This window comes from Brassica napus, chromosome C6, assembly GCF_020379485.1.
Source record: "Brassica napus cultivar Da-Ae chromosome C6, Da-Ae, whole genome shotgun sequence".
Taxonomy (NCBI): domain Eukaryota; kingdom Viridiplantae; phylum Streptophyta; class Magnoliopsida; order Brassicales; family Brassicaceae; genus Brassica; species Brassica napus.
In genome coordinates, this window is record NC_063449.1 from 3565123 (window position 1) to 3588005 (window position 22883).

The following is a 22883-nucleotide window of genomic DNA, read 5'->3' on the forward strand; positions in this document are numbered from 1 at the left end:
TCATAAGACTTAAAGAATTCATTGGAAAAGACCATTGGAAACATATCCTCTTATTTTCCCATTTGTCATCATTCTTTTAATCCAGGTTTTCTTTTTCATGTAACAATGTCATATTCTTTAGATTCCTCTAAAAGATTTTGTTAAATGGCCAGATGAAATGTTATGTAGTATAAAATTTTAGAAGGGTTGAACACATATTACCCCCCCCCCCCCCCCCCCGCCTATCTCTCTCTCTCTCTCTCTCTCTCTCTCTCTCTCTCTCTCTCTCTCTCTCTCTCTCTCTCTCTCTCTCTCTCTCTCTCTCTCTCTCTCTCTCTCTCTCTCGTTGGGTTTGACTCGTGTAGGTCCAGTGCGTTGTTGTATCTGGTGGTCTTATGTGGCTAACTTTGGTTACTTTGTGCTCGGCCTCATCGCTTTGAATCCCCTCACTCGGCTCTTTGTCTCGGCTCCTCTCTCTGGAGACGACGGCTTCTGGTTTAGAGTTTCAGTCTCTCGGGTTGGTTTGGTTTCATTCCGTTGACACATGTCATGGAATCTCCACAAATCAGTTCTGGTAACTCGGTTCTCGATGGTTGCAGTGTCAGGATGGCTCTCGAAGTCATTGGTAATCCTGATTTCTACATTTGTTCATAGCTCACTTCTCGGTGCCGTGTCTGATCGATTGGTCTTGGCAGTGTGTGTAGCTTGTTGTTCTGTATAGGTGGTTAGAGACTGCTGGCAGAGAGTGGCGGAAATCCCAGCCCGTTTTTTATTGCAGGTTTGTGGCGGCTTAGAGGGGTGTACATCTCGGTTCTTCGGAGCTCCTCTTGGTAATGGTCCCTTGGAACATCCTCTTCTTTTGTGCATAGTACTTCATCGACAAGTGACGATTACAAGTCTCGAGGAGTTCATCGGGAGTCAGCTACTATGGAGACGACTTGGAAACTATCGGTATCCGAGACAACAAGGAGAATCTCAGTTTCCCAAGATTTTCGTTGAACAAAATTTTGTTCAAATAGGGATTGTAATCGGATCTTTATTCCTGTTTATAGGTTGAATAAAATTTAATTTCCAAAAAAAATAAATAAAAATAAATAAAATTTTAGAAGGGTTCTCATCTCGTTTCTCATCTTGTTCCAATTACAATAATAATAATAACTAGATCTCGATCCGCGCAACCGCACAGACTTTTATTTTCATTTATTTTTATATAAATATTTTGTTCAATACTGAATTAGTATATATTATAATATATATTATAATTAGTATATATTATAATATATGTGTCTATCAATTTTTAAAACATACTAGGTTTACGGTATATTTTTTTCATTGAATAAATTGTTTCAAACTTTCACATGTATTTGTATCTTCTTCTATATATATATATTTTTGGATTATTATTTCATTATTAAAATCGTAACTATATATATAAAGATTAGTAAAATATTTTTTATTGTCATATTCAAAGATATTGTAACATTTCACAAATTTAGAAAGTTTTTTAAAAAAATAAATTTTTCGTTTTATAGATTTATATTATCGAGCAAATAATTAAACATTTAATTTTTGTTTAATTTTTAAAATAAACTATATAGTTTAAAATTTGTTTTCATTGGTTTAAGGTAGTAAAGATTAATCATTGTTAGATAATATGATTTTTGTTATTTAAAAAAAAACTTTATAATTTTAAAAGTTAACTTTGACAAATATTTAAATATTTAACATATAGAGGTATAGTATTACAACATTAAATTATATCTATTTAATTTATACTATCTATAAATATTTGGATCATCTATTGTTTAAATCTAATTATTGATAGCCCAAAATTTAAATGATAAGAACTAAAATTAACATAACTTTTCTAAGAATATGTGCTCTATTTTTTTTAAAATCAGATGTTATTTAGTATTTACTGCATCATATAACAACAGATTCGACTTTTCCTTTTCTCCTAGGCTTTCTTTGCTGGATCCACGACTAAAAGAACAAGAAGAAGAGCGAAGAAGGAGCTATGGCGAAATCAAGCGCGGACGATGAGGAGCTACGGCGTGCTTGCGAGGCCGCCATCGAAGGAACCAAGCAATCGATTGTCATGTCGATCCGCGTCGCCAAGAGCCGCGGTGTCTGGGGAAAGTCTGGCAAATTAGGTCGCCAAATGGCCAAACCTAGGGTTCTTGCTCTTTCCGGTGACATATCCTTCTCCTTTTTCCCTCTTTCGATCCTCTCGATTTGATAGCAATTCTGGATCCGAGCCTTTGATCGCAGTTTACAATTATCCATTGTATCCGCGATATCCACTGGTTATCATTTGACAGAATGAGATAAGCCTAGTAAGGTTTCACTGTTCTTGGACGAAAAGGACTCAGTGGAATTGTGTCTAGAAAATCTCTGATTCAAGTGTTACATTTCAATTATCCATTATATTTGCATAATTGTTTTCTAGATTCCTTTTAGTTAGTTTTTTCAACGGATCCATGTTTCAAGCTTTGTCATCAGATATTGTGTTCTGCTTTCTACAGTTAAATCGAAGGGTCAGCGTAAGAAAGCATTTCTTCGAGTAATGAAGTATTCAAGTGGAGGTGTCCTTGAGGTAATCTTCTATATCCAATTGAGGCATACAATGGTAGCAGATTCCTTGAAGTTCCTGATGACTGATGTTATTTTTCATATTCTTTGTTCATCCAGCCTGCTAAAATGTACAAACTCAAGCATCTTTCGAAAGTGGAAGTCATAACTAATGACCCAAGTGGATGCACTTTTACCCTGGTAAGATCACTCGATGGTATTAATGAAGTGATCAATACGTACGATTTCTAATAAAAAAATGTGTATGCTTTCTGAAGAAATCATAGCATGCAGTGTAAGAGATGGAATACAATAGCTGATTGTGTAATTGTAAAAATAGTATTTTCCATGTTCCCTCTGCTTTCGCTGATGCAAAGTCTTTTAGGGGTTTGATAATCTCAGGAGTCAAAGTGTTGCTCCTCCTCAGTGGACCATGCGCAATACTGATGACAGGTACTGCAGTTAGGAACATACATATTAACTTCAACAAGATGTGGAGGATATATTTTAAGCTTTGTTGATCTAGGTAGTTTTGCTCATTTGATACACCTTTCTCCATTGTGATTATAGGAACCGAATTTTAGTTTGCATATTGAACATATGCAAAGACGTATTGGGCAAGCTTCCGAAAGTCGTTGGTATAGATATCGTCGAGATGGCCCTTTGGGCTAAGGTGCGGTTTATAACTTCTCTCTTCAAATTTTGGTCTAAGTTTCTTATTTCCCAAAGAGGCTTTTGTATGGGCTTGTACTTGTCATTTTCCTCACCTTTCATATTCGCTAGTTCTTTTCATAGAATAATGTTATGCTTTAGCCTTCTTTCTTTTCGTATTATTGGTCTAGGATAACACTCCAGTAGTCACTACTCAAAGAAGTACAGAAGATGGTGAGCCTGTTGCTGAAGCTGTAACAGAAAGTGAATTGAAAGTTACTGTTGAAAAAGAACTAGTCTCTCAGGCCGAGGAAGAGGATATGGAGGCTCTCTTAGGAACGTATGTCTTATTCTTACCTAGTTATCATTTCGGTTAAATCCTCTTTGTTTACGCATATACTTTTTGTTCCTGTCAGTATATGTTTGACAAAGGAGGTCTCCTCCCCGTGAATCTTAAGCTTGTGACACTACTTTTATGCTAACATAGAGTTGCATAACTATCCACCATGCTAACTATAGAATCACTTCTTTACATTTGTGATTGTATTTAGTTTAAATTATTGGCATTGTTTCTCTAAAATCTAGCTTGCTAGGGATAAAAAGTAATGGAAATGCAGTTACCTTTTCCACTTAGTTTTATCATAATGTTCAGTCGACTTATATCACTGACGTATACAGTTATGTAATGGGCATTGGTGAAGCTGAGGCATTTTCTGAAAGGCTGAAGCGAGAGCTCCAAGCTCTTGAAGCGGCAAATGTACATGCAATTCTGGAAAGCGAACCATTAGTGGATGAGGTATTTATTTTTTGATAATTATTATTTTACGATAATCTTTGCATTTGGGCAGTAACATCAGCGTTTGACTTTCTTGCTTATGTGGCCATCTTCATATTTTTCAGGTTTTGAATGGACTAGAGGCAGCAACAAATATTGTTGATGACATGGATGAATGGTTAGGGATATTTAACGTGAAACTTAGACACATGAGGGAAGACATTGAATCGGTAGGACGTACCACCTTTTTTTTTGTCACAAGGACGCACCACCTATAAATGACAATTCCTGGTCATTTATTTTATTATGAGGATATTATAACTGCATTAACAGAAGTAGAAAGTGATTCCAAGTATTTGTGGTGTTGGACTGATCATTAGTTTTTTCAGCACATACTCTCACTTTTTTGTGGTATGCAGATAGAAACTCGAAACAACAAATTGGAGATGCAGTCTGTAAACAACAAAGCTCTCATTGAAGAGCTTGATAAAGTTATTGAGAGACTGCGTGTGCCTTCTGAGGTTCGTTAACCATAAGTTTTGTGCTTGCTTCTCATTTGTCTACGTGGTTCACTAATAGAAGTGTTATTGATTGCAGTATTCAGCATCTCTCACAGGAGGCTCATTTGATGAAGCAGACATGCTCCAAAATATCGAAGCTTGCGAGTGGTTAGCCAAAGCTTTAAAGGGTCTTGAAGTGCCGAACTTAGACCCCATATATGCTAATATGCGATCTGTATGTCTATGCACTTAAATATTTCCTATACGCTCCGTATCATTATAATTTTACCATTAAGTCAGCTTTGTTTATTACAATGTGTTGGGGCTAGAAAAGAACATAAGAATCTAATTTTTGTACAACTACCTGAATTTTGGCTACTCTCTGCTATATCTTTTCAGGTAAAAGAGAAGCGAGCAGAGCTAAAAATATTGAAAGCTACCTTTGTGACGAGAGCTTCTGAGTTCCTGAGAAACTACTTTGCTAGTTTGGTAGATTTCATGGTTAGCGACAAAAGTTACTTTTCTCAGGTACTACTTTTGTAAAACTCTCGTCTTTCTAGCATTAACTCTAGTGATGATAATTCTGAATACTTAAACACATGCTCAAAACAGAGAGGTCAGCTGAAGCGGCCTGACCATGCAGATTTGCGGTATAAATGCAGAACGTATGCTCGTCTTTTGCAACATTTAAAGGTAAACCCGAGAAATGAGGTGTCATTAAAAATAACCTTAATGCAGTACCGTGATTGATGTCTCCTTTCTTTTTGCAGAGTCTTGATAAAAACTGTTTGGGACCATTGAGAAAAGCATACTGCAGCTCCCTGAACTTGCTCCTTCGCCGGGAGGTGAGGAACAAATATGCTTTTCTTATTCACTTTTGACCACTGATTTATTGGAACCTTGAATTGGTTAAGGCTTCTAAAACCTACTGAATGTTTAAAGCATGGATACGCAGCAAACATTTTGTTTTCTACTGTTCTTCCATTCTGTTGGAGCGTTACATATTCAGTTCATGTTGCCAAATATTTGTTTCTTAAAAACACAGGCTCGTGAATTCGCAAATGAGCTTCGTGCAAGCACAAAAGTATCACGAAATCCTACTGTTTGGCTAGAAGGATCTACGGGTTCTAGTCAGAATGCAAACACTGACACCTCTGCAGTATCAGATGCTTATGCCAAGATGCTAACAATATTTATCCCGCTTCTTGTAGATGAGGTATTTATTAAACCTCTGATTTTCCGTTTGACCTTTAAATACATCTAACGCAAACCTCATGTTACGTTTTTGCTTCATAATACTACAGAGTTCCTTTTTTGCGCACTTCATGTGCTTTGAGGTACCAGCTCTTGCTCCACCTGGAGGTGCTGGCAGTGATAAAAGGCCCAACAATGACGATGGTAATGATGATGATGATTTGGGTATCATGGACATTGATGAGTCTGATAAGAAAACTGGTAACGTAAAATTGTCTGCCATCTGTAAAGCCTTCACTATATCCTCAAACTATATGGTCTAACGGTTCTGAAAGCAATGCAATTGTCCAATTCTGCAGGTAAAACCTCCCCAGACCTGACGGCATTGAATGAATCTCTTCAAGATTTACTTGATGGTATTCAGGTTAGAGTTCCCTGATGTAATGTTTCCATGTTAGATGAAAAACCCAGTTGTTAATTTTCTTGGTTAGTATCTATAGGTTAGCAGTTCATTTTTTTTTTACTAAAAGAGAGATCTGTTCTTGGCACTGCAGGAGGATTTCTATGCTGTTGTTGACTGGGCATACAAAATAGATCCACTACGTTGCATATCAATGCATGGGATAACTGAACGGTATCTATCTGGTCAGAAAGCTGATGCTGCAGGATTTGTTCGCCTTTTGCTTGGAGATCTGGAGGCGAGAGTTTCAATGCAATTTAGCCGGGTATGTTTATTCATAGATTGTTTGGTTTATATACCTGGTATACTCTTCCTACTAATCATTTCAAGTCAAATTTCATTGCAGTTTGTGGATGAAGCTTGTCACCAGATTGAAAGAAACGAGCGTAATGTAAGACAGATGGGCGTCTTACCATATATTCCAAGGTAACCAGGAGTTCAATTTTTTTTTTACTACAGATTAGTGCGATGTGTTCGCTTCTTTCTGTACAAACCGGATAGTATTTCCTTCCACCTTGTAAACAATTTGGTTCTGAACTATTTTTCCGAATAAGATTGTTGGTCAGATGGACTATGTGATCCAAAAAAACCGTTCTAGTGTTACTTGCGGTTATCTTAACATTATTATCTCATTTTCATAGATTTGCAGCACTTGCTACTCGTATGGAACAGTACATACAAGGGCAATCTAGGGATTTGGTTGATCAGGCATACACAAAATTCGTAAGTACTGCTAATTCTATTGAATCAGTAAAGTGACATAAACCACGCAATGAAAGAATAATGTTTTCCATTCCCAATAACGTACAACCTCAACTTGCACCTGATCTTAGTTCACTTACAATGTATAAATCAATTATAAGTTTGTTCTCGACTTGAATAACAACAAGATTGCTTCTTCGTTTACACGTCAATTTGTTTTCTTTCTCACTTTGATTGATGATTCTGACTAATGGTGTTTTATAGGTAAGCATAATGTTTGTGACCCTCGAGAAAATTGCCCAGCAAGATCCCAAATATGCAGATATTCTTCTTTTAGAAAATTATGCTGCCTTTCAGAATAGGTATCTCCCTCCCTCCCTCCCTCCCTCCCTCTCTCTCCCTCGGATTGTTTTAACCCTGTGTTTTGTTTGTGTTGTAGCCTGTATGACCTGGCTAATGTTGTGCCTACTTTAGCCAAGTTCTATCACCAGGCAAGTGAAGCATATGAACAAGCTTGTACCCGCCACATTAGCCTGATAATATACTACGTAAGTGGTGCTTCCCAGTTTCAGCTAATAGCGTAACTCTCTTCTTCTATCTATGTTTCCTTAGCTTAGAGTTAATTGTGAAAGGTATACAGCCGTTTGTGTGTTGCTTAATGTGTTATTTGTCCCTGCAGCAATTTGAAAGACTATTTCAGTTTGCTAAAAAGATTGAAGATTTGATGTATACTATCAGCCCTGAAGAGGTTAGTTATTATCATTAACTCCCTGTTGGCGTTTTATTTAACGAAATTCCATCGGAAAAATAAACTGTAGTAGGATTAAAAGTCTGATACACATATACTCTCTACATTTTCAGATACCATTCCAGCTCGGTTTGTCGAAAATGGAACTCCGGAAGATGTTAAAGTCAAGCTTGTCAGGGGTAAAACAAATGTGACTTGTAGTGTATTAATTTAACTGTTTACGGACTTTTTAACATCTAGCTTTCTACTTTGGATAGGTGGATAAATCGATTGCACAGATGTATAAGAAGTTGCAGAAGAATCTAGCATCCGAGGAGTTGCTACCGTCCTTGTGGGACAAATGCAAGGTACCAATTTAAACTGAATCTGTGAAAAGAAGTTGATGAAAGTATTTGCATTAGCTCTAAAACTTTTTTTGAATTTGAATCAAAACACATATTTGCTGAAAAAAACAGAAGGAGTTTCTGGACAAGTACGAGAGCTTCGTGCAGCTAGTAGCCAAAGTTTACCCTAGTGAAAACGTTCCTGGGGTTACTGAAATGAGAGGACTTCTTGCTTCCATGTGAAAATGTCTTCGACTACGTTCCTTGGTCATTTTATGGATACATGTTTACTATAAAACGTATGAGAGCTTTATCGAGCTTTATCCATCCTCTTTTCATTTTTCGTCTTCTGTTTTGTACGTTGGAATGTTAAAGAATGAACTAGACAAAAGGAAACGATTGTGTTCATTCGTTTTGGTTGTGTTTGACGAAAGTAATTTTGAATATAAAAAAAAGAAGTTTGTATATACATAGAATTTAATTTGGTAAATAGTGATATGTGATAAGAACTAAAGTATATTATTAATAAGATGTAACCGAACAAGCCCGAACCTCTCAATCCTGAGAATCAGGCCCAGATAATCCAAAAGTTAATATGTAAAATATTATGAAATAATTACATTCAGAGACTTTCTAAATTTTTTATATCAGGTCAGTTTCTACTACCAAGACACTTTATTCTAACTGTTATCTGACGACCAAAATTAAATCTGACACATTGGACAAGACATATATCTGTCTTAATTCATGGCCTTGAATTTACTGATGTACTTTTACTCTGAATGGCTCAGATTCATTCTATCAACTAATCCCACTTCATCATCTTCATCTGTCTACGTTTTTTTTCCAGAAAATTCCAAAAACCTTCAATCCTATACTCTCTGGATTATTGCTTCTAAATTTTAAATTGAAAATGAATCTACGATTACAAATACGGCGAGTTGTAGTCTCTGCTCACTAAACTTCTTTCACAGCCGCAATAACGCTTCTTTTGTTGCCACTGGCGTGGCTCTTTTTTTAACAGCCGCGATGATTCGAGATGCCAAGAGATTGGAAAAAAAAAAAAAAAAAAAAAATGATCAATAGGGGATAAATTCTCTATGGAGGGGAAATTAAGAGATGGATGATTCAAATTCTCTCTGGCGTTGATGATAGAGTGCTCAAGCTTGCAGATTTTGGTGTCTGTGATTGTAAAGTTTTGATCTTGTAATCAAGTTATTCCTCTTTTATATGATCGATGATACTATTGATGTTTGTCACATCTTTTGAGTTTATACTTCTCGTAAGAATTCGATCTTGAATCAAGTTTTAATAAAGTTTGTTTTGCTGCTTGGTATATTAACATAACTTTCCCAAAAATAATTGTGACATGGGCAGATTCCCAGATATAGTGTACACGTGGATATCGTTACAACGGTGTACATGTGGACATCGTCAAAACATTTACCTTTAAACATATGAAGTAGGTGTATATGTCAATTCTATTTCTGACCGTTTTAAGACTTGCAAATGTTTATCAAATACTAGTTGGTTGGTGTCCATGTGGATATTTAATAACAATTGTATATGTCCCGAATATTTTTACATACATTCAACCAATTGTGAAGCAACTCCATATGCGGAATAACATCTCAAAATTTATTTTTTCATGCTTATTTCTATTGAATAATTTATATGGCTGAAATTACATTAAACTGTTTGTGTGTTTGTTTGCATACCATTTTTTGACTATCTTATTAATGTACAAGAAAAGTTGCTAGTGACGTTGTACTTTCACAAGATTCACTTCAGTTCATTAATGATGCTAATAGAGTAGTCACTAGTGTTGTTCAATATGTATTTTCCTTTCCTTGACGAAAATGTGTTGCATGGTTGCAGGCTTAAAGTTGTCCAATGAGTTTACACAACTTGAAAGCATTGGACTGAAGGAGTTGTAGTGAAAAGATTTAGCCATCATGAAATATGTTTACATGTGGATGTCATGTAAAATTGTACATGTGAGTGTACCGTGTACACGTGGATATCATGTGAAAGTATTCATGTGGAGTAATTGGTGTACATGTGGATAACAATTCTAAGGTGTACACGTGAATAGTATAGAATATGTGTTCATGTGGGATTTTGATGTATGTGTTGAACAAATGCAAATGCGAGTAACAAATGTCATATTTAAATATAAAAGCGTTGATAAGAAACATTGATGAATGCATTACATAACTATAACAAAAATGCTTATTAGTGTACATGTGTACACCTATAATATTCATATGTACTTTGGTTCATATGTACGCTTTCTAACAGAACAATAATGCATTTGTACACATGTACACACTCCGTGTTGTACATATGCTCGCTTGTACATATGTGTGCTTAGAATATCTACATTACTTGTCCATACTTTGTTGTCCATATGTACATCTTTGATAATATCCACACATTTTGTCGAACACTTAGTATGTTTTTTTCTCTACAATTTTTGAACAAACAACATCACTTTATGTGACTGACTAGCATAATTAGAGAAAACATAATAATTGCAGAAAAACATTGTCTCAATCCCCATACACCCTACCACAACGATTTCAGATTCGCCGATCTCCATCGTTTGCTGCACACTAACCTGATATACACAAAAACACATACTTAAACAATAATCTCCTAACCTGCACACTAACCCACATCAAGAAGCACTACACCACATATATCTCAGATTTCGTATAACTGACTTAAACCTAAAACATGAAAAACGATTAACAAGAACTCACCTTTGGCTTTCTTCTTCCCCGGTCATTTTTATCTCGTCGTCATCTCCCTAGTCAACAACTATGTCGTCAAAATCAAAGCTCTCGGTGAGGAGGTTTCACCGTAAAAGAAAAGAAAAAAAAGTCAAAAATAAACTTAGTTTAATGTTTCCTTCGGGTCCACCGTACAAAATAAGAGAAATTCAAAAATCAAAAAGAAAAGAAAATCTATAACCAGTCCAACTAGCATAGAATGTCATTTTACTTAAATGTCTCTCCATAGTTTCTCTTTTTAGAGGATAATTTGGTCTTCAACCACAGAAAAGTGTTTGTGTAGCACAATGTGCTCTAGAGTATAATAAAAACTCATAAATTGCCTATTTGTGTTAATAACTCAAATATTCGTATGGTGCTTTATTTATTTATCGGTATGGTGATTTATTTATTGGGAAATTGAACGGTATAACGTTTAAAAATATTATAATTCGCTATCTGACCAATTTTCCTAGTTTAAAAATATTATAATTCGCTATCTGACCAATTTTCCTAATTTACTCCTATACAGGATATATTTTTTTTTGTATAATATTTCGTTTTTACTATTGTATCTAGCAGGTAAAACTTGTAACAAAAATAATATTCACATACCTTTCTTTACATCCTTCAACCATGTATTCTTTAACTTTCCAGATTCTTTCTCCAATTTTCTAGACAGTGATACCACTAATTTTTAGATTTTTTTTTTGGAACATCAAATTATATTTGAAGCCTCTCTCGGTGATGGATGGGGAAGTTCCTCGGATTCTGATATCAACAGTCGTGAGGATGCAAGAACATGAGAGTTTTGAGTTAAAGTAATAGTGGTTGCTGATTCGACTTAGTTGCGGAAAAAATGTAACACTGTGAGTTCTGATTATTGTCTTATTATCTCCGGTTCTCTTAAATTTTCCAATCATTTGTGTTACAATATTAACTAGTTGAAAAGATTTGGACAATCTGAAATAGAAGTGTTTTTATATTGCATGTGAGATTCACTATGTGTAAACGCATTACACCAAAGGTATGAGACTTTTTGTTTGGACTTTTGTGAGATTTCTATTCAACTTTCGAATCGGCTTTGTTATTCAAATAAAATGGAATAGATTTGCGACCATCTACATGCTGGTATGGTTAAAATAAAATATTTCTTGTTGTTGAATAGAAGGAAAAGTAGAATATTCATTATGAATCAAGTGTTGTACATAGTATACTACTTTATTAGTTAAAATAGAATAGACTCCGCTTTAGTCATATAATGCAGTCTTTTCTACCATGCTTCCAGACAAGGTCCCATACTTTCTCTGTAATGTTTGTTCATTACCTCTCTCCCGTCAATTGATAACCGAAAAGGACTTCGAACTATATGGTGTCTATTAGCAGAAAAGTCAATCTAATATGTCATACAAAACTTCACCCTTGTTATTGGTCTCAACCGTGACGAAATTAATGTCCCTCATAGATAATTTATACAGTGTATACAAATATAGTTATCATGGATCAATGTACTTGTAGTTTCATGTGTAAACAATTTCTCAAATTATAAATTTCTATTCCATTACAGAAATATAGAGTAGGAATGTAACAAAATATCTATTAGTTTTGTTGTTGTTCCACCTTCAACATCAGCGCCATCTTAGGCACATTGTCACCATTTTCTTCTTCTCCATAAATTTTATTATTTGGGCTTAGAGTTTAGTGATTTAAGTTTAGGATTTAGTATCTGTAAAGTGGAGGTTGAGGTTGGGGTTATCATTAATTTATTTCATACAATCAAATACATTTCATATTTTCACCAATATGGGTTGAGGTTGGGGTCAACATTAACTTATTCCATGCAATCTTATATATATTTCATATTTTCACCAATATGTACTATGCTATTTATTTTGTTTCATTCTATTTGAGTTTATAATTTATATTTGAATTTAGTGTCTATATTTGAGTTTATATTTGGGTTTAGGGTTAGTGATTAGGGTTTAAGGTATTGTATTTAGGGGTTGGAGGTGGGTTAGGATAAGGTTTATTATTTAGAGGTTGAGAAGGGGTTAGTGTCTTATAATATTTTGGTGATATGGAATGGAAACACTTCAGTAAATTGAATACACTTTTATTTAAAAAGTCATTTGTTTTTTATCCACTCATTTTATTGCATATAGTGAATAAGTATGTGGTAAATAAATCTGTGACATGAGATTTTTAACGTGATGTGATAATGATTCATTATTGACCAACAGCAAAACTTTCTTTGGTAAATAAAATTGCTACAGTTCAAATGGACTAGTCTTGGTTTGATCTTCACTATATATTATTTTGGCCACATCATATTCAACAACACAGAGTTACCAGATGATTACAAAAAGAAGGAGTGGAACAGGATAATAGTTGACGTAAATGATATCTATGACATTACGTCAAATTAGTGCTACTTACTTAATTTGGATTCTAAATTTAGTTATTCTGCAAATTCTCCCTTATTTATTTATCGGGGTTAAAAAAGTGCTAGGATATGCAGGCAGTGACTCAAGCTTAGTGTTTAGAACAATTAATCGAATGATTAGATTATTAGTTATACGATTTAGCATTCATAAATTATAATAATATATTAAAACGTATAATATTTTATATTAAATCTCTTGATTCACGAATGATAAAATTTATATTATTTTGTTTTCATAAGATTTTATTTTATAATATATTAATTATTTATGAATAATAAACTATAATTATATATTATTTACTATTCCAATACTTATAATTTTTATGTGGTTTAAAAACTGTAAATGAAAGATAATACCATAGTCGACAAATATTTGTTTCATAAATAAAAACTGTGTGCAGTAACTTCGACAAACTCAGCCTCAGCTATGGATAGAAATAAACATTTTTGCTTCATATTGTGCCATGAAACCATATTGTTTCCAAGGTAGAAACAACTTCCGGAAGTACTTTTTCGATCATCTACACAACCTACCCAATCTTCATCATAGTATATCCTGCAAGATTTGTGTTAGTCTCAAACGTATAATACAGTCCAAAATCCTAAGTACCTTTCACATATTTAATCACTTGCTTCATAGCTAGTAAGTGTGATTACTTTAGATATGACGAATAAGGAGCAAAAATTCCTACGCTTAAGCATAAGTCGGGTGGACTTGCTGCAAGGTAAAAGGACTACCAATCATTTCTCTGTAAATCTTCTCATCTACTTTCTTGCAATTTTCACCTCAAGAGAGCTTGATGATTGTATACACTTTTGATGGTTTGTATCCCGAATCATCTCACCAAGTTCTTGACATATATGTACTTTGATTAACAAAAATCTCATCGTTCATTTGTTTAAATTGCAGCCCAAGAAAGCAACTCAACCGCTCATCATATCAAATTCTTTTGTTATGGTTTTCACAAAACATGTACTGAGTTGTACTGCTAAATATTATGTCATCGACGTAATATTGAACTATGATAATTTCTTTTTGTTGCTCCTGAATGAATAAGGTATCATCGACTCGACCTATTTTGAAACAAGCCTTGATAAAGAATTGAATGAGCATCTCATACCATGCTCTGGGAGCTTACTTTAATCCATACAAATCTCTATAAAGCTTGTCTATATAGTCAGGATGGTGTGGATGTTCAAATTTTTGGGTTGTGCCACATATAATTCTTCTTGCAACACTCTAGTCAAGAAAGTACTCTTCACATCCATCTGATAGAGATTAATTTTAACATGCAATTTCAATGATAAACGAATAGACTCAAACCTTGCCACTGAGAAAAGTTTTCATCAAAATCAATGATTTCCATTTGAGATTAACCTTGAGCAGCTAGTCTTGATTTATTTCTGATCACATTTCCATCTCATCGGTTTTATTTTTGAAATCCACTTGGTTCCAATTACATTCATGTTCTCAGGTTTTGGAACCAAACCCCAGACTTGTATTGGAACATACTGCTCCATATTCTAAGCATATAATCAGTCCAGAGCTCGTCTTCCAATTTGCTGATTTACAGCCTTGGATAATCTTGAACTGGTCCAAGTCAACTGCTGAGAAGATGGTAGTTAAGTCCTTTGAATTAAAATTTGAGGCAGCCTTATCAAATTCAGTCCACCTCTCTTTTAATTTAGGTGCCAAGGTCTTACCTTCCATCATCATACTAGGTGCAGTCCACCCTGACTCAACAGCAGTCCATGCATCTTCATCTATTCCGCAAATAATGTACATCCTACGTGTCTTCCAAAGTCCAAAGTTTCCCTCGTTAAGCATCATGACGGGTTTCTGCAAAGTATTGAGTTTTTCATTGGTTTCCATTGTGATTCTGCAGGACCTAAACCTGATTGTAGACAAACTTCTACTTGTGGTGACCTGCTCTAATACCAAATGAAAGTTCACAGCAAACCAAATTCACTTGTACACTCAAGAAATCTAAGAACATGTATCTTATTTATTAAGAACCTTGTACTCAATCTTAAACATATTTGTTTAATTTGAAGTACTCAATGTTACACACAACTCAAAACAAACCAATTCTTGATATGTCCAAATCTCGTGATCTATCGACTGCAAGTCTGCACTCTAGCTCACAACCCGAAAACAATCAAAAGAACATAACAAGACTTGTGCCAAACTTTTGATTTTATTCTCTTTTAAGCTCTAGCCCTCTCTAACATCCTTAGAATGATCTAACATCCTTAGAATTAGTATTTAAGCTTTCTTGTTACGTTGATATATTTATTCACAAGATATCGACAACACCAAAGCTTCCAATGGAGATCCTTTCCTTGCTAGCGATGCTGCTAATGGTTCTTCCAATCCAAGTTTGCCATGTCATCTACTGTGTGTGACACAATCTCCATCTTTTGAAAGACCATGTACAATGGTTTCAACACTCATTTCATTTTCAACACTTTTTTGTCTTTTTAACATTCCACTTTATCTTCTTTCTTTTCACCTAATTTATTCAACATTCATTTCATTTTTAACCTTTATAATATTTTTTTATAAAAAAGTCAACATCCTACCCACCATTTTTAATTCATATGTTTATCTTTTATAATGTAATAACTACATATTAATAATATTCTTATAATTATTGTAATTAACTTGAAAACTAAAATAATATAACTTTTCATAATTTTTATTGGTTGGAAATTTGGTTTTAAATGATAATTGTTAAAATTTTGGTAGTTAAACAGAATATTATAAGAATTTTAGGTGTTAAAATGATTATTATTAGGATCCATTTAACAAAAAAAATTAAAACACTAATATAGTTGATTATAATAAAAAATAATATTTTTTTATCCAAATGAAATGAGAGTATCTATTTATAGATCATAAAAAGTCATAAATGTTGATATAATTTTTATTTTTTTAACTTTTATTATATAATAAATGAATTCAAATTATCGGGTAGAAATAAAAATAAAATAAAAAACTCCACAACTAGTCAATTTACACCACATGGTTAAGTTGGACTACGAAAAACTGCACACCCTTGAAACCACCTAAATCTTATACAATAAAATAGGATATGCTCTCTCGTCCTTCCTCCATGTCCTCGGGGGCATTTTTCGCCACTGTCCTTCTCAGAAACGTTGTTGTTCATTACACGTTTAATCGAGTCTACATTTTGGGCTTCACTTATTGAATGGGCTTTACCAATGATTTGTCCTAATTCCTATTACCTTTGTCGTATGATCTTCCACCGCCTCCCCATGACCACCGTCCGCTTCTCCTCGGCATTCAATCTATGTAATTAAGATGTTTCAGTACAGCCGTCCCATTACTTGATATTTAACTCGCAATAATCATCACCAGTTTCGTCTTCTTCTCTGAAACGCCATCACTTACCAATATGAATCACATGTACAGACAGAGTAAAAGAGAGAAACATAGAGAGAGAGAGAGAGAGAGAGAGAGAGAATGGAGTTTACTAAGATAGAGATGGGGGTGTGACTTCTTCAACTGCGGTGAAGGTGGCGCTCTTCCGCCGAATCAGTTAACTTACAAGACAATCAGAGACAACGCTGAGCTTTTTCTCAAGCGCCAAGGCACCAAAATTGTCGCCATGTACATCATGTATCCTATGTAGGTCACAAACCTTCTATATTCGCAAGGGAATGCTGCTGATACCGGTCCAATGTTGGAGCTCTCGATCGAGCTTACTGTTCGGCTTTGTGTCAATTTGATGGGGTTAGTTCTTTTTTTTTCTGGTGTGTATTCACTTACTGATACTGAAGCTAGATTTAAATTCCCATATCATGTTTCAAGTTCTATGTTTTAACTCAGAATTTTCTATCCGAAAAAAAATCTTTGATTATGTAAATATTGTCCTTTTTATGGCAGGAGAAACACTTCACTCATTGATTATTGCCAAAGCAATGGCAAACATAAATACATTCAGATCGACGTTGGCAAGACATTTAAGGAACAAGTCCTTCGTTAGTTTACTCTTCACAACATTCCTCAAGCTGATTCTGTAAGTTGTGATGAAGTTCTGTTTTGTTTCACTACATTCTGCATGTTTGATGTCTTCAGATATGTATGAACGAAACTTAGATGAACCAAATTCTAAATCATCGTTGGTTTACTCTTCATAACCTGCAGATGATTTTGACTGATGAACATGCTGGTGATGTACATGGCTTGGATTATATTTGTTCTGTACCAGCCATTCAGTCCTACTGATGATATAGATTCTACTCCAATCTTCGTAAGCCAATTTTCTATGGACATATAAATATGTAACAATAGTATCTTCGCAATCTTTGGAAATTCAGCTTGAACTTTTTAGATATTGAAGCTGCAATGATCACATGCTTTTCTGAAAACAGCCTTGCGGCGAAGTTCCCGTATCTTGTCCAGAAGAAACTTAAAGAAGGCCAAGATGTTAGGCGAGCGAACACAGCTGGATTGGAGCGTAATCAAAGAAGATTGCGAGAAGCCATTGTAGCTTCATACTTATCATTCACGGCACTTCCAGTAAGTTTCTCAAAGCCTCTGTAGAAAGAGTGAATCATACCTCGCTGCTTGATCTATGTGGAGACTCAAATCTTATTTATGTTTTAAGTGATGCATGGAGAATACAACGTCTATCTTGGCTTCTTTTTTTGGAGAAAAAATCCAGTGTGGCTTATATCTCCCATGTATCACGTTCTTCATCAAGCACTAAGTATGGTAAAGTGTAACAAAGTGCTTAGTGTGTGTTACTGGTGGTCACAATTGGATCTCCTTATCTTGGATTCAATATATAAGGTAATACATGCATCCTTTTGCAGTGAAGTTTGATTTTTTACGTTTACTTTATGCTTATGCTTTCACATTCTCTCTTTTATACTGACTGCAGAAAGGATCCCACAACACTCATTTATGTTTCCTGCAGGTTTGCTTACTTTGAAGGTGTGTTATTTAAAAAAAAAAAGGTTTATGTCTTGCTTACTTTTGTTTTCTGTAGACAGTAGAGACAACCAAAAGACTTGAACACGAAAAGGGCTCTTTTAGTTGGAATGACTCGCGAGTTTGATCACCCACAAGGACAAGGAATTTCTTGAAGAACGGTCTGAAAGGTAAAAAACTGTTGACAACACTCAATTACATTATCTATCCGAAAAAACCCTACATAAAAAGAGAGGAGTACATCTTATTTATTTGTTGCAATGTTTGGTTTTGGTAGGGAAGGGATTTCAGTAAAGCTTGCGATGGCTCAAGAATCTCGATTGATTTATGAAGAGGCAAGAAAATATCATTTGGCATTTCTTATTTAGAAACTAAGAGTATTACATTTGTGGTTTCACGTTAATCTCTTTAGGTTGAATATCATAAGTAATAAGATGAGGATGCTTGTGTGGGACTTCTTGTCTTAAGAAACAAAGGGAGCTAGAGACAGAAATACGAAACGGATGTCCTGAAGATACACTAAAATTTATTTTCGTTGCTTTTAAATTTAACTCTGTCTAAAGTTGAGATTATTGTGTCATGTCAAGTTATTTAACCCTTGCTTTTTTTTTAAAAACTTTTCTTTCAAATTATATATGCTAAAAAAATAATAAAATAAAGAAAAAGCAGTTTATCTTAAAACTATTTAATGCTTGAAATTTTGATTAGTTCATTATTAATTAAATTATTCTAAATTATATCTGCAATTCTTAATTAGCAGAAAGCGTACCAAATATTTTACTTTTTAAAAAGTTCAAAGTTCAGAACACCTGATCACACAAATAAAGATTTTGAGGCCGTAAACCTTTGTTTGAAAATTTAATAGTCCAGTATACAAAATTCCACTATAATCTTACTAAATAAAACAGACTGAAAAATGATCATTGTTCCATTCGGTAAACACAAGATGTTCCAAATTTTTAACAGCTGATGTTCATAACACATATGTAGCATAGCCTGACAAATACAGCCTGTAATTTTCATAAGCTTATAACAACAACAGAATTATATATTTCAGCTAAAATGAAAAATATCACCCTACTAAACATTCCAACTCCACTTCAAGATAAAAACACATTCAAACTATAAATCATTTTCCGAGTCAAAATATAACCCAACAGCGTACAAACAACCTATTCCATCAGCTCGGCAAACAACTTCATACAAATTCTACAAACACCCATAAAGAACATAACTAACCTAATAACAACACACATTCTCTAATTAAACAATACAATCCACATGCACAACAAAAATACACATCGTTGACAATCAAATAAGGTTTCCGCGCGGCAAACCACTAGTATATTATAAAATTTCAACAACTCCATTGTCAACAGTTGAAAACTTGGTTTCATCACCTCCACGTGGGTGGTCTAACACACTAACTCTGGATTTTCCAATTATATGTGTTCTTTTGAACTCTAATAAAGCTCCAAATCTTGAAATTACATAGAATTCAAAAGTACTACCTATTAGTCCGTAACTTCGCATAGAACAAAACAAAGGCAATATTTGAATGATTCATGTTTAATATTAACTTAACACCAAGAAGAAAAGGATTAAATGAAAACGACGAAGGGTGAAAGAAGAGTATGTGTACTCAGTCGAAAATGCTAATGAAGATATCCATATTTAGGTAGAAGACATGGTTTTCTTTCTTACCAAGCCCCAAAGTTGTTTGGCCAATACAGTCTGGGTTGCTCTACATCTACACGTGATTTCAATATAACCGACTATTAATAAAAAAATAAAATTGCCTTTTATTTATCCATGAATGGCAGCCTACGAGCTCTAAGTTATGGTATCACTGGATGCGTGTAAAGTTAATGATTTGAAAATGTATGGTCAAGATGGAGCTCCAGTGGTTCATGAAATACGACATGAATTACGATACCAGACGAGGAGATGGGTGTAGTTCGAGTCGGTTAAAGAGCATTAAAGGAAGATTGACTGGGAAGTCATCTTAAAAGAAGTATTAAAGAATAAGCAATCGATTTTAGAGAAAAAAAAAATTGGTTTATTCGCTGAATGAGCATATATGGAAAGTTTCCATTAGATAGATTTTTAGATCAACGGTGTTCCTCAAAAAGTATAAAGAGGAGTCTTGACACTGTGTGGCCGTTTAATACACAGAGAGAGCTTTTAGCAATAGTAAGGTTTGCAAGCCCGAATAAAGAGAACCAAAGCGTCTAGGGGTTAAGAGCTTGAGTGGTTCATAGACTGTGTATGAACTTGTATGTGCTTTTAAGAAGAACTTGTATGTGCTTTTAAAAGGATTAATCTAGTTGTATTTCTTGGAAAGAATTATCCATGTGTTATTGTGTGTTCTAGTTGGTGTAGCTCATTAATCTTACATTAACAAGTGGTATCAGAGCGGGTATATGTGTTTGTTTAAACAGGTAAGATCATGCGGAGTAAGATGGACAGCTACCGTGAGATGTTGTCGCACTCAAAGGTGATCCTGAAAATTGGGAACTACAGCTTTTGGAAGGCGCGGATGAAGGCTACAATCAAGGGTATAGACCCGTTGGCGTGGAAAGCTGTGGAATCTGGTTGGGCAGCACCAGTTGCTAGGGGTGATGATGGGAAAGATGTACCAAAGGGAAATGAGCTCTGGACTGATGAAGAAAATAAAATGGCCAAGTTTAACGCTAGAGCTCTTACTGTCATTCATTGCAATGTGGTGAGAAAACAATTTGAGTTGATTCAAGGGTGTGAAGCAACAAAAGACGCATGGAACATTCTTCAGCTACACTTTGAAGGAACACTGAAAGTTCAAAGCTCTAGAAAAGACATGCTTGAAACCAGATTTTAGGAACTTAAGATGGAGGAGCACAAATCAATTGGTGACTTCAGCTCCAAGCTTAGCTCGCTAGCTCAAGAAGCTCTGACGCTTGGTAAAAAAATACAAAGAAAGGAAGCTGGTGAAGAAGTTCTTGAGATGCCTGCTAGCTAAGTTCATGCCATACAAGGCAGCGATGAGTGTGTCTTTGAACACTGATGAGATGACCTATGATGAAGTATCTGGTGGTAAGAAAGCAAAAGGAATCACTCTAGCATCGGTTGAGAAAAATGAAATTGTGGATAATGATCTAGTGAGTCTGCTAGTCAGGCGATTTGACAGAGCCTTACGTAAGGTGGAGCAAGGGCATAAGAAGTTTGTTTCGGGAAGAAAGACAGCTGAACCTGACAAGAATAACAAGAAGACAGATGTTAAGTGTTACGAATGCAAGGGATATGGTCACTTCAGAACCGAATGTCCAACTGTGAAAAGAATGGAAATTCAATGTCATGGTTGCCAAGGGTTTGGTCATACTCAGGCTGAGTGTGAGGCAGATGGAAAGAGGAAAAATGAGAGATCCATGATTGGAATCAAAGACAGTGACTCTGAAAGTGACAGTGGAGAAGATTTGAACAACTTTGTGGCTTTTCTTGGGATAACTGACTTTGAGTCAGGTTCTGAAAGCGATGCTGAACCAGAAAGAGAACTGGACGAAAGCTATAAGGAAGTTTGTGAAACATTGATCAAACTCGGCATGGAGAATCTCTCTCTCACTAAAGAAAAAGAGAGACTTGAAGCTGAACTGTCTCTCCTTCGACTTGAACTTCAGAGAGAAGCTGAACTGGCTAAGGAGAGTGTCAGATTGATCAAAGAAAAACTGATTCTTGCCAAACAAGCTAAAGAACTCAGATAGGAAGTTGTGGCTGGGAGAAAGTTGACAGCAGATCTCTAGGCAAAAATTGATCAACAGTAAAAGATTATCAAGATGCTCACTTGAACTAAAAAGCTGGATAAAATTCTGAGTGCTGGAAGGACTGAAAACTCTCATTTGGGACCAGGCTACACGGGGAGGCAGAGTGGAGTCACAAGAAAGACAAACTTTGTGTCAGGAGGCTATGCACATGCTGAGGAATTCAAGACTGAAACAACAGTGCATCAGACGTTTGGGTGTTTCTTCTGTGGGAAGTTTGGTCATTACAAGAAGTTCTGCTACAAGTACCTCAACAGGGTTAAGCAAGTGTGGAAACAACACAAGTTATGGCGAATCGGGAAAACTAACCAAGTATGGATGAAGAAGACTGATCTGTATCCAAAGACAAGTCACCAGTGGCATCGGTAGAGTTAGGTGAAACATGGCGTTGGTCACAGGGGATTCTGATTCGGATGAACCATGGTACTTTGACGGCGGATGCTCCAGACATATGACAGAAAACACTGAGTATCTTGAAGGAGTGTCAAAAGTTAATGGTGGAAAGGTCACATTTGGAGATGGAGGTCATGGAATCATCAAGGCAAAGGCACTACATGTAATTAAGACTTACCTAAACTAGTGAATGTTTACTTCGTCAAGGGACTTAAGGCAAATCTGATAAGTGTGAGTCAACTATGCGATGAAGGACTCACAGTGGTGTTCTCTGCAACTGACTGTCGTGCAATCAATGCGTATGGTGTGACTATACTGCAAGGAATCAGGTTGGCAACAACTGCTACATGTGGGAAAAGAAGATCAAGTGTATGTCAGCTCAAGGGAATGTTGAACTGTGGCACCAACGGTTGGGCCATATGAATGTTAGAGATATGACGAATCTGGTGCATAAAGACTTAGTTCGTTGGGGTGCCAAAGCTTCGGATTGATGACAAACTTGTGTGTGGGGCATGCAATCAGGAAAAGCAAGTAAAAGTACAACATAAGAAGGTTCCTTATGTACAAACGTCAGCACCACTTGATCTGATTCATATGGATCTCATGGATCCCATGC

The 22883-nt window shown here is 35.3% G+C and overlaps 1 protein-coding gene and 2 long non-coding RNA genes across 6 annotated transcripts; 2 read left to right on the forward strand and 1 right to left on the reverse strand.

The window, feature by feature from the left end:
* Positions 1-1909: 1909 nt before the first annotated feature.
* Positions 1910-8370, forward strand: LOC106406023 (exocyst complex component SEC3A). The gene is made up of 25 exons (XM_013846608.3): positions 1910-2171; positions 2505-2575; positions 2671-2751; positions 2936-3003; positions 3121-3223; positions 3393-3541; positions 3880-3997; positions 4102-4206; positions 4396-4497; positions 4574-4711; positions 4876-5004; positions 5089-5169; positions 5247-5321; positions 5522-5692; positions 5781-5931; positions 6030-6094; positions 6225-6395; positions 6477-6556; positions 6772-6853; positions 7097-7194; positions 7272-7380; positions 7512-7580; positions 7694-7759; positions 7838-7927; positions 8036-8370. The coding sequence occupies exons 1-25, from the start codon at positions 1997-1999 to the stop codon at positions 8144-8146; spliced, it is 2658 nt and encodes an 885-aa protein (XP_013702062.1). The 5' UTR covers positions 1910-1996; the 3' UTR covers positions 8147-8370.
* Positions 8371-10270: 1900 nt separating this feature from the next.
* On the reverse strand, positions 10271-11990 carry LOC106405277. The gene is made up of 2 exons (XR_001281313.3): positions 10669-11990; positions 10271-10523 (listed from the first exon to the last, which is right to left on the reverse strand). It is a non-coding gene; the product is annotated as an uncharacterized LOC106405277 (long non-coding RNA).
* Positions 11991-15938: 3948 nt separating this feature from the next.
* LOC106403082 lies at positions 15939-18696 on the forward strand. Of its 4 annotated transcripts, none has more exons than XR_002659227.2 (8): positions 15943-16877; positions 17031-17163; positions 17292-17397; positions 17519-17666; positions 17755-17939; positions 18031-18083; positions 18139-18250; positions 18358-18696. It is a non-coding gene; the product is annotated as an uncharacterized LOC106403082 (long non-coding RNA). The 4 variants fall into 4 exon arrangements; XR_002659229.2 differs by having other exon boundaries at positions 15944-16877; positions 18031-18066; positions 18143-18250; XR_002659225.2 differs by having other exon boundaries at positions 15951-16877; positions 18031-18066.
* The last annotated feature ends 4187 nt before the right edge of the window (positions 18697-22883 follow it).